This window comes from Maniola jurtina, chromosome 19, assembly GCF_905333055.1.
Source record: "Maniola jurtina chromosome 19, ilManJurt1.1, whole genome shotgun sequence".
Taxonomy (NCBI): Eukaryota; Metazoa; Arthropoda; class Insecta; order Lepidoptera; family Nymphalidae; genus Maniola; species Maniola jurtina.
The window spans coordinates 412700-424949 of NC_060047.1; the positions used below are offsets into that span (position 1 = coordinate 412700).

Sequence of the window (12250 nt, forward strand, 5' to 3'; positions counted from 1 at the left end):
GGTACGGAACCTTAATTATATGAATTAGGTTATAATATTAGGTCCTTACATATTATTATGAAGCTAGCCATTTGTATGGAAAAAGTAAATCATTTTTTTTGGAATGATATAATAGATTTATTCATTGGATAGAATCAGACGTTACTTTGCGGAAGTTCATGTTTAGCAAGAAACAGTAAAAAATTATTTTACTATAATCCGCCAACAGAAAAAATCTGTATGGTCAAACATGCAGTTACAAGCTAAGCACCGCTTACCTCCCCAACCAAGCCATAAAGCCAAGTTCCCAAGCAAGCACTGCCACCACCACTCACATGCACCACCACACAAGACTTTTCCACTACTCTCGACGCACGTTTCTCCCCGACACCGGAGCATCCTCAGGAGATTTCGACTTTACAATGCTATATTGTCTAGGTATACCGGGAAAAAGTCACAGGTATCAGCTAATAAAATAATATAAATGGTTGTACAGTACAAGGGACCAAAAGCTTAATTTGCTATAATCCGCCAAACCAACAAAATCTGTATGGTACGCAGCACCACACAAATTCCAACACCACTCAAAAACATTTTAAAATAATACACAACATACAATTCAATAGTACAATGCGTTAACACTCCAAATATTTAATATTTACCTAGTTTAATTATATGACATGTGGCGACTAACATATTGGAACTTATGCAGGTCAGGACCGAAAGCAAAATAATGCACCAAAATTTGTGGTCTCACGTCAAAATGTTACATGCAATTACGTTATAATATGGGTTTATATTGATTAAAGCTGGGTCTAACAAACAACGAGAGTAACGGTCAATTTAACTACAATGTCTTGGTCGTAATACTACCGTTTTATGTGATTTACGTATGTATCTAAAAACCGATTAGTTATCACCAATTACATCTATATCTTACAAATTCAACAATCAACTATCAAAAAGTTTATCCATTTTAAATAAATCCTTTGAGTTCGTCTCAGAATAAGATGGGTTTATACCATAGTCCACCAGCCTAGCCAAGTGCGGATTGGTAGACCTTTGAGAATATTGTGGGAAAGTCTCAGGCATACCGGTTTCCTTACGATGGTATTTAATCAATGAGAGGAAAATCTAAGACAGAAATAACTGGGTAAGTAGGTTTTTTTTTATTCAAATGAACATTTACACACATGTCAAAAGAGTCTATCATTAGTTCGGAATAACATTCCTCCAGAATAGAACCAGGAAGAAACTCGGCGATTGCTCTTTTCAAATGTAGAGTTCAAGAGTAAGACAGAGTTTAGAGAAAAGATTAGGTACCAACAAAACTATAACCACATAAGTGCTGTATCTACGTAAAAAATAGGTATATATTATACCCTAGAGTGGCATCTTGTTGAATAGGTACCTACTTTAAAATAATTAAGTAGGAGGTTTCTTCGACAGTTTTGAATAATCCTACTTTATGCGTACACGCATTTGAACAATTTTGCTTTTTGAACGTACTTAAGAATAACTTAGGTGCTTATTGTTATCTATACTAATATTATAAAGAGGAAACCTTTGTATTTTTGTATGTTTGTATTGAATAGGCTCAAAAACTACTGGACCGATTTCAAAATTTCTTTTACCATTACTTAGAGGAATTCTTCCGAATCCGTATAGGCTATATTTTATCCCGGAAAATAGAAAAAATAAATGTCCACCCGTGCGAAGCCGGGGCGGGTCGCTAGTCTATACTAATATTATAAAGAGGAAACCTTTGTATTTTTGTATTTTTGTATGTTTGTATTGAATAGGCTCAAAAACTACTGGACCGATTTCAAAATTTCTTTTACCATTACTTAGAGGGATTCTTCCGAATCCGTATAGGCTATATTTTATCCCGGAAAATAGAAAAAATAAATGTCCACCCGTGCGAAGCCGGGGCGGGTCGCTAGTTTGGTATAAAGAAGTTCTGGTACTAGAGAAACGTTGTGAAAAGCTTTTACTGTTTAGAAGGACTTAGCGTCTAAAGAAAGCTTCGTAAACGGATTATGAGATTAAATTGTTTACCGTTTCGAGGGAAAAATATTTTATTATGAACATGTCAATTTTCATAAGCGATTATTATTATTATTAATTAAGGTCCGATATGCAATTGTTTTGCAATGCATATGATAGCACCTTGACCTTGGTCTTCCCGCAAGTCCCAATAACAATTGTACAAAGTTTCTACTTGCTCGGATTAACGAATGCGTAGTTGACGAAGAGATGGGCAGACAAATACATTTTTTATCTATACCAATAAATAAAATTGAAGTGTCTGTCTGTAATTTCGAAATAACTACCTCATATTAAGCTCATATGGTTATTTGAACGATACCAACACTGAATCACACGTTTTTAAAATTTTTGTCTGTCTGTCTGTCTGTCTGTCTGTTTGAAAAGGCTAATCTTCGGAACGGCTGGACCGATTTTGATGGGGTTTTCACAGACAAGTAGAGAATTGACCAGGGAGTAACATAGGCTACTTTTTTAACCGACTTTCAAAAAGGGAGTTGTGTTTTTCTACCTATGTACACCGAAATCTCCAAGATTTCTGAACCGATTTGCGTCATTTCTTTTTTAATCGATAGAGGAACTTCGCGACATTGTTTCATAAAAAATTTGGAGTCCAACTCCTCAATCCTGATGCTGCAGGCGATCTGACCAATCCACGCGGGCGAAGCTGCGGGCATCAGCTAGTAGTAAATAATTATTCAGCAAGTAAGTTCTTTTCAGTGGGATGCGATTTCTGAAAAGTTTTTTTAAACAAAAAACTTATCCATTCTATTTTATTCTTCGAAAGTAAATACCTTTTCCCATGTAATTTAATAATCTTGCAAAAGTGGAGCTGCCACGAGGCAAACAATAAGTTTATTTCTAACCGACTTCAAAAAAAGGTGCAGGCTCTCAATTCATCGGAATATTTTTTTTTAATGTATGTTCCCCGATTACTCTATTGAATTGATTGAAGATTTTTAAAAAATTCCGTGGGATTCTTTAATTTTCAGGGTACTGTACTTCAAAAGGAGAAACGGAACCCTTTATAGGATCACTTTGTCAGTCTGTCTGTCAAGAAAACCTATAGGATACTTCCCGATGACCTAGAATCATGAAATTTGGCAGGTGGGTAGGTCTTATAGCACAAATACAGGAATAAATTTGAAAACCGCTTTGAGGTTACATCATTAAAAAAAAAATTAAAATGTGTTTCAATTTTCAAAGTAAGATAACTATACCTAGTGGGGTATCATATGAAAGGGCTTTACCTGTACATTATAAAACAGATTTTTATTTATTGTTATACATAATAGTTTTTGATTTATCGTGCAAAATATTGGAAAAAATACCCGAGTACGGAACCCTCAGTGCGCGAGTCTGACTCGCACTTGGCCGGTTTTCCAGAATAAAGAGTAGCCAATGCCACTTTCCAGGTCTTTAATTTGGCATAATATTCACGCTACAAAACCACATCAATCCATTGTGGCCTGATTGAAGGATAAACTCACAAAAATACAAACTTTCGCATTAATTATTATAACAATGGGTAGTGGCTGCACAAAAATATGTACAGAATGCGAATTGCTATAATTTTCTATGGAAATTTCATGAAATTCATTAAATCCATGCGCGGAGTTGTTCAAATAGAGGCCACGATTCATCCCGCGTTGATCGTCCGAAGCATACAAAACCGTTCAATTATCCACAAATTAATGCCATTTTAAATAACCGGTTTTGTAATTATTCCATGGCCCGTCGGCTCTATTCGTTTTTACTTTCAGCATCATTGATTCATTAAACCCCGATACACAAAAGTAGTTTAAATATAAATTAATCTTTTTTTTTTCTTTTTGTCAGCCCTAGCTCAGACTACGGTCTATTTGGGCTGCAAAATTTCAAGCACCAGTCTCAGTTTTTGTCTAAAAAAAACTTTTTGTCTTGGTGTAAAATGTTCTTTTATCATTAAGTCTTAGTGAAATAAATAAATTTAAAAAAAAATTACTTTTTTATCCTTCACAAGCTCACTACTGAGAACTGGTCTCTCCGAATGAGAAAGCTTTGGCAACGCTGGCCACGTGTGAATTGGTAGACTTCACAAAAATTTAAGAACATTATGAAGAACTCTTAGGTATGTATGTTTCCTCACGATGTTTTCCATCACCGTTAAAGCAAGTGATATTTTAATATCTTAAAACGTCCATAATGTAAAGTTATTTCATTTATGGGGCTGAATGCAAAGCCGACCGTTTCTATGCAACCTTGTCTTTTAAGAAATCCGTCAATTGTTTAGAAGTTGTTTAACACATACTTAACTGAAAATTTAAAAAAAAACACCGACAAAAACCTCTATAAGAAAACTAAAAAAGAGCTGATAACTTTCAAACGGCTGAACCGATTTTCTTCGAATATAGCTAAGAACACTCTCGATCAAGCCACCTTTCAAACAAAAAAAAGTAAATTAAAATCGGTTCATTTGTTTAGGAGCTACGATGCCACAGACAGATACACAGATACACACGTCAAACTTATAACACCCCTGTTTTTGGGTCGGGGGTTAATGTAGAATGACAAATCTGAGAACTCATGATTATTATAAAATCATATTATAAAAGAGTACCTATATCCTACGAATATGTCTACTAACAATATTGTAAATGTGAAAGTGTGGATCTTTGGATGTTTGGATGTTTATTACTCAATCACGCAAAAACGCCTGAACGGATTTGGATGAAATTTGGAATGCAGATAGATTATACCCTGGATTAACACATAGGCTAGGTACTTCTTATCCCGGAAAATCAAAGAGTTCCCGCGGGGTTTTGAAAAATTTAAATCCACGCGGACGATGTCGCGGGCATCAGCTAGTTTTATAATAATAAAATTATATGACCCTCATAAAGGATTTAACTTAGTGACGATGACAATTTGATGATAAGTAACTTTACCGATTTCGATGTTTTTTTTTATTAATAGAGAAAAATAATTCCACGTAGGAAAATTATTTGACAGTTGAAAAATCTGCTCCTTAAAATAAATAACGTGTTTTTCTCATTTTATTTTATTTGTGTTTCAATTCATAATAAAGATTTGTATGATAAAAAGTTTGAATACAAATTGAAGTAGGTATACACTTAGCATTTCAATAGAGCCTGTTGTAGCGTAAGCAAAGCCCACTTTCAAGTCAAAAAAAAAAAAGATTTGTATATTTTTTGTAGAAAAACTGCTAGGTACAGTTTGTTATCGTGATAGATCCCGTAAGCAGAATACTAAACGAAATATTGTGTTTCATAAATTATATTACTATCCTACTTAATATTATAATCGCGAGTATGTATGGATGGATGTATGTTTGTTTCTCTTTAACGCAAAACTACTGGACGGATTTGGCTGTTTGAAATAGAGATAAACACATATGCCACTTTTTATCCCGGAAAATCAATGAGTTCCCAAGGGATTTTCAAAAACCTATATCCACGGGAATGAAGTCGCGGGCATCAGCTAGTACATTATACCTAAGTCAGCTGATAGTTCTTATTGGCATTGGAGTCGAGTTGATCTATTTCTATGCATCCTACTAATATTATAAATGAGAAAGTGTGTTTGTTTGTTGGTTTGTCTATCAATCACACCGGAACGGAGCAACAAAGCAGACTTTGTCCGCGTGGGTTTAGATTTAAAAAAACCGGCCAAGTGCGAGTTAGACTCGCGCACTGAGTGTTCCGTACTCGGGTATTTTACGAAACCCTAAAAATCCCATTGGAAGTCTTTGATTTTCCAGGATGAATAGAAGCATGACTCCACTGGAGATATAGGAGGCTGGGTATAGATAAAAACCTGGAGACGCGTCGTTTATCTATTTATACTCATGTTAAAATTTGAGTCTATCCGTTGCTTCGTTGTGACTTGATTGCAGAACAAACCAGTAAACAAAAACACTACATATCGCATTTATAATATTAATACTTAATGATTTTTTTTAATTCAGATACAAGTTAGCCCTTGACTGCAATCTCACCTGGTAGTAAGTGATGATGCAGTCTAAGTTGGAAGCAGGATATCAGTTTTCATTAAACCCATACTCCTTTGGTTTCTAACTTTCTACACGGCATAGTACCGGAACGCTAATTCGCTTGGCTTCACGGCTTTGCCGGTAGGATGGTAACTAGCCACGGCTGAAGCCTCCCACCAGACCAGACCAGAATTATAAAATTCCAAACCCTGCCGGGAATCGAGCCCGGAACGCGGCCCACTAATAAGACCACAGCGCTTAGCACTGAGTCTGGCAGGCCGTCAATATCTCGGGTTCTGTATAATATCATTGATTTTAAGCATCCGAATCTGTAATTATCACATGGGTGTTCTCACTGGAGGCTGATCGGTTTTAACTTTCAGCGTCTACTTCAGCTATCAGTTGCCGCCGCGCCGCTCCGTCGCACGCACGCTCGCTCGACGTCTGTCGGTCCGTACGATCGTTTGTTTATATTAACACGTGGTCTAAATGTGCTATATAATAAACGCTCCATATATATAACGATACAGCTATAATAACACCTATCGCTATAATACAACTATATAGCTCTAAAATACGTGTTTCACAAAGGATTGTATGTGACGGAATGTGGAAAAGGTACGTTTGAAGTGGAATTTTGGAATGTGTTTTTGGTGTGTTGTGTAGTTAGTGTTGATGGGGGTTTTAGTGTGTATTGTGCGGGGGTGCAACGGGGTTTGGATGTGGATCGCGATCCTGGTTGCCATGGCAACCATGGCTACTGGACGAGGTTTTGTGGAGACTGCAGAGTTCATTAGCGATCTGGATATGCCAAGTATGTTGTCAGTTTTTTAACAACACGTTTTCAATTAATAGGTCTATATCAAGATTTATTTATTGTTTTGCTAATTTTTTTTAGGTATTTTAATTATTATTTAAATTATCTTAAGTAAGCGCTCTTGGAAAGGCCTATGTCCAGCAGTGGACGCTTACAGGCTGATGGATGGATGGATGGATGAAGTAAGTATATTTATTCGCTTCGCACGGGGAGCCTACCTATTACATAGACAAATTATGGGTAAGAATGTGTTATATCTATTGGAATCTACCTACTCATAATATTCTTCGTGATATGTTGTGAATACAATGAAACCCGTATTCAATTGCACTGAGAATTTTTTTTGAGGCGCATACCATTATTTTTAACGGAATCAAAGCTGTTGGATACTATTAGGAAACTTTTCATCAAATCTTCACTAATTTTAAGTACATGGTACTACCTGACAGTACAACCTTTTATAAAAAGGAATTTTGAAAATCGGTTCAAATTTGACGGAAAAGGATCCCTAATTTTTTCGGGATAAAAACTACCTTATATGCTACCCCAAAGTATCAGCTACCACTGTATCAAACATTTAAATCCATTCGGCAGTTTTAGCGTGATGCGCGCACAGAGAAACAGAAAAAAATTATAAAAACCGAATATAGATACATACTTTTTTTTTGATTTATTAAAACCTGTTTGTACATTACGAACATACACATATTTATTTGTATCTATAGATAATTTTGGTTTCTGAAAAAAAGTAAATTTTATTTTTCCTTAGTAACATTATATTTCATTTTTTTGTATGATATGCCTAGAGTAGTATTCAAAGTAAATCTTGTATGATTTCTTTTCAATTAAGTATAGTAAAAAAATACTTTTGTCATTTTGTCTAACTTTTATACATATAATACATAATAGAGGATGTATGGCTTTTGTTAACATTGAATGGAGTATAAAGAAAATAAACATGAAGAGAAAATAGATATTTGTTCACAATTTTTTTGTCTGTTCATTGTTTTTGTATGTTTATGTTTATCTTGAAATTGAATGAATATACCTAATTCTTTTATCAAAATGAGTTCAAAACCCATTTTATTCATGGACTACCCAAAAAAAAAATTTGGCATAACAAATTAGCTTTTGACTCCGATCAGTGGTTACATCTGGTGGCAGTAACAAGTGTAAATTAATTTTTTGAGTAAACTTGTTATTATATATATTTCTACTACGGAACCCTAAAAAGGTAACGAGAAATTTCGATATCTATTGGAAATGATCGTATTGGAAATTTTCCTTCATAAATTTCAGTGAAGATACAACACGTTATCTACAATGTATATGTACCTACAAGTGTAAATTAAAAATTTATAACACCCCCGATAAATGAAGGTTAATAAGAAAAGATCTGATAACTTTCAAACGGCTGAACCGATTTTCTAGGATTATAGCTAAGAAACACTCTCGATCAAGCCGCCACCTTTCAATCAAAAAAAAAAAAACTAAAATCGGTTCATTAGTTTAGGAGCTACGATGCCACAGACAGATACACAGATACACAGATACACACGTCAAACTTATAACACCCTTCTTTTTGGGTCGGGAGTTAAAAATAGAAATTAATTACTAGAACACGTGGGTTAAGTAACGGGTAGGTGCTTTTATATGTCTTCACTTTAATATTGTTGCTCATATTTCGTACTCTACATTTTCAGTCTTGAGTTTACATGAAAAAGCACTTCTTACAAGGAGACACTAATGTAGACGAACTTGACAGGTTTTATTGGATACCTTACAACCCAGCAACCAGAGCACAATCATTACATTACAATAAAGAAAACTGGCCAAGTGCGAGCCTGACTCCCACACGAAGGGTTCCGTAGGTACATACCTCGTGCAAGATAAACCTAGCATTTTTATGTAGAACACTGCAAGTTAAAGACGGATAGCGCTATCTATATGTGGTTTAGTTAACTAATTATTTTTTCATTATATTTTAATTTTTTTGTGATGTAGGTAACCACAAATTCACGGTTTTCGGATTTTTCCTTCATCCTATGTACCTGTCAAACATAATTCTAGGTTAACGGGAAGTACCCTATAGGTTTTCTAGAAAGACACGACATTCAGACAAACAAACAACAAAGTGATCCTATAAGGTTTCTTTTTGAGCTACGGAACCCTAAAAATATTTTTCTTTAGTGACATGCAGCGCTTTGTCAATAAAAGAGCTGTGAAAAATATAGCCATCTATAAATAACAAGACCTTGTTTCAGTTTATACAATAGTTACCGGATATGTACGCAATCCGCCATTCTATGGAATTCCTAGAATTGTATACGATTCCTGAAATTAACAGGAAATGACTAAAAAGATTTTATTACTTACTTAAAACGTTTCCTCCAGGTAGGTACAAGTATTAGTATGTGGGTACAAGTGAGAAAGTGTGTTTGTCATAATATTGTATACAAGCCGATGCCCGCGACTTTGCTCGCGTGGATTTAGGTTTTTTGAAATCCCGTGGGAACTCTTTGATTTTCCGGGATAAAAGTAGCCTATGTGCTAATCCAGGATATTATCTATCTCCATTCCAAATTTCAGCCAAACCCGTCTAGAAGTTTTTGCGTGAAAGAGTAACAAACATACACACATACACACAAACTTTCGCCTTTACAATATTAGTGTGAAGGTTAGGTCGAAAGAGGCCCAAAACGACCCCAACGGCCTTACTTCTCGTAGTTTTCTCTATCCTAGAGTGCTTTTGTAAAGCGTGAAACTAGAAGGAGGTCTGGTGTGAATAATATGAAAAAGCCGAGAGAAAGCGCTGTTTGTTAGCAAAATAATAAAAAATAATACTTTGAAATAATTTTCTTCCATTAAAGTACGTTCGGCCTGCTTCACGGCTCTGGATTCTAGCTCTTTGGAGTCCATTGGAGTTGGATCCACGCGTCGCCATTGGCCGTTTACGGACGTATGCTACTGTCCGTGGTTATTGTCTATGATTTACATCGCCTAGTGCGGTACGCTTGCGTGGATGACTTAATAACTTTAAGTTAGTATTTAATATCATGCCATCACCACTATTTATATTATATGTAAATGCCTTCCAGTCAAGAGTGAAAAAGGCATCTTTTAAGCAAGCATGTTAAATTTTAGGCTACAACATCAGCAAGCCAGCAAGCCAGCCAGCAGGTCCGATTGCAGTAACCAAGCGCTAGTCTATAAATTACAAGTGTGAATTAAAAGTTATAACACCCCCGACAATTGAAGGTTACAGTAACTAGAAAAGAGCTGATAAATTTCAAACAGCTGAACCGATTTTCTTGGATTACAGCTAAGAACACTTTCGATCAAGCCACCTTTCAAACAAAAAAAACTAAATTAAAATCGGTTCATTAGTTTAGGTGCTACGATGCCACAGACAGATACATAGATACACACGTCAAACTTATAACACCCCTCTTTTTGGGTCGGGGTTGAAAAGAAAAACTGCCACCAATTTGATAAGCATCCCAAGGCTTAACTAAATAAAGGTTAGTTTGAGGTGTTACCGAAGACGTCACGCCTCGGTTTCGCTCCAGTCTGTCAGTGTGCGTCACGCTTAACTTTTGTTAGTATAATATTATGCTTTGCGAGTAAGCAAAGCATCATTTTGTTTGCATAACTGTGTTTATGGACTTTGTGGTAACTTTTATTTCCCGAGAGCTTTTAGAAACTAGCGATTCCCTTTAGCGTATCGCAAATGCGATCGAAATAAAATGAAAATAAGCATGCTTAAAGTTTTACTTTTGAAAATTTGTAGTTTCATATTTTATGCTAAGTATCCATTGCTGCGTCGTTTTCGTGTATTTGTATTTTACTTTAGATATTATATTATTTTTGCAGCGTCTAGAATTCGTAGAGTTTTAGAAAACTAACATCAGCTCAAACACTTAATTTTGTTATTAAGTTTTCGGAAGGTTTAATTAGAAAAACCAGGTTTGGCAGCCATGCTAGCTGCTAAAAACTTTGGCGATCGTTATTATATTATACTTACTTAAACGGTATTTAAAAAATAGTATTTTTCTATACAAATGTGTTCAACATCTATTCAGCACTAATAATTTATTTTTGAAATGGCTGTGTTTAGGCATACAGATAGAGGGGCAGGTAAACTAAACAAAACTATAACAATTCTTTGTAAGGGAATCCTAAATAGCACAACTTAAACATTTTATTTTGTTAACATCAACAGCTGTGAAGGGGGAATAAGTAAAAAACGCAAACTACTTGAAGTGGGCTAGGAGCCCATGAGGACCAGACTTTCGACAGCTGAAAGTTTTTCTATGCATTGTACTAACGCAGGGAAGAACGATCAATGACTATGAAGTTTGGATCATGGTGGCTTCGGCACATAACAAACCGGCCAAGTGCGAGTCAGACTCGTGCACTGAGGGTTCCGTACTTGGGTATTTTTTCCAACATTTTACACGATAAATCAAAAACTATTATTCAAATCTGTTTTAGGATGTATAGGTAAAAAGCTCTTTCATATGATACCCCACTTGGTATAGGTAGTTATCTTTGAAAATTGAAACAGGTTTTAATTTTTTTTTCAATGATGTAACCACAAATTCGCGGTTTTCAGATTTATTCTTGTACTTGCCAAAAGACCTACATACCTGCCAAATTTCATGATTCTAGGTCAACGGGAAGTACCCTATCGGTTTCTTGACAGACACGACGGACGGATGGACGGACGGACGGACGGACAGACAGTCAGACAGACAGACAATGAAGTGATCCTATAAGGGTTCCGTGTTTCCATTTGAGGTACGGAACCCTAAAAAAGTGTAAAAATTTTGCCAGACCCACTATTCCAAAGAAAATATAAAACTAACTACACTTTATACTTCAACGTAAAAAATTACACCTTTTTTACCTGTTATCTCCCAAAACCACTATGATCCAAACTTCACAGTCGCTGATCGTTCGTTCTCTGTGTTGGGGACAATGCGCAGAGAAACTTTCAGGTGTTATAAAATAACGAAGGTCTGGCCCTCGCTGGCTCTCTTTCTAAAGCTACAGGCAGTGCGGGTGAAGTTTAGCGACTAATGAAATGTAAACAGCCAACGCTTTACATTCATGGGGGTCCTGGAATTGCTATCTTTCAAAGAGAAAACATAAGGTTTACGGCACATTGGTGACGCAAAGGGACCTATCACTGACTAATAAAAAAAACTGGTCAAGTGCGAGTCGGACTAGCATACGAAGGATTCTGTACCATCGCACTAGAAATAACACTTTTCATTTTCATGTTCGGTTTTGTTGTAATAGCGGCAGTAAAAATATTTATTAGTACATTACTAGGGGATGCCCACGACTTCGTTCGCGTGGATTTAGGTTTTTAAAGTCCCGTGGGAACTGTTTGATTTTCCGGGATAAAAAGT

At 35.8% G+C, this 12250-nt stretch overlaps 1 protein-coding gene across 1 annotated transcript in view; it reads left to right on the top strand.

Moving 5' to 3' along the window:
* The first annotated feature begins 6460 nt into the window (after window positions 1-6460).
* LOC123874840 (nephrin-like) overlaps window positions 6461-12250 on the top strand; it is a 107841-nt gene continuing 102051 nt past the window's right edge. Inside the window, exon 1 of the mRNA XM_045920361.1 lies at window positions 6461-6830. Within this exon, the coding sequence (XP_045776317.1) occupies window positions 6692-6830 (139 nt within the window). The 5' untranslated portion in view covers window positions 6461-6691. The remainder of the gene's footprint in view (window positions 6831-12250) is intronic.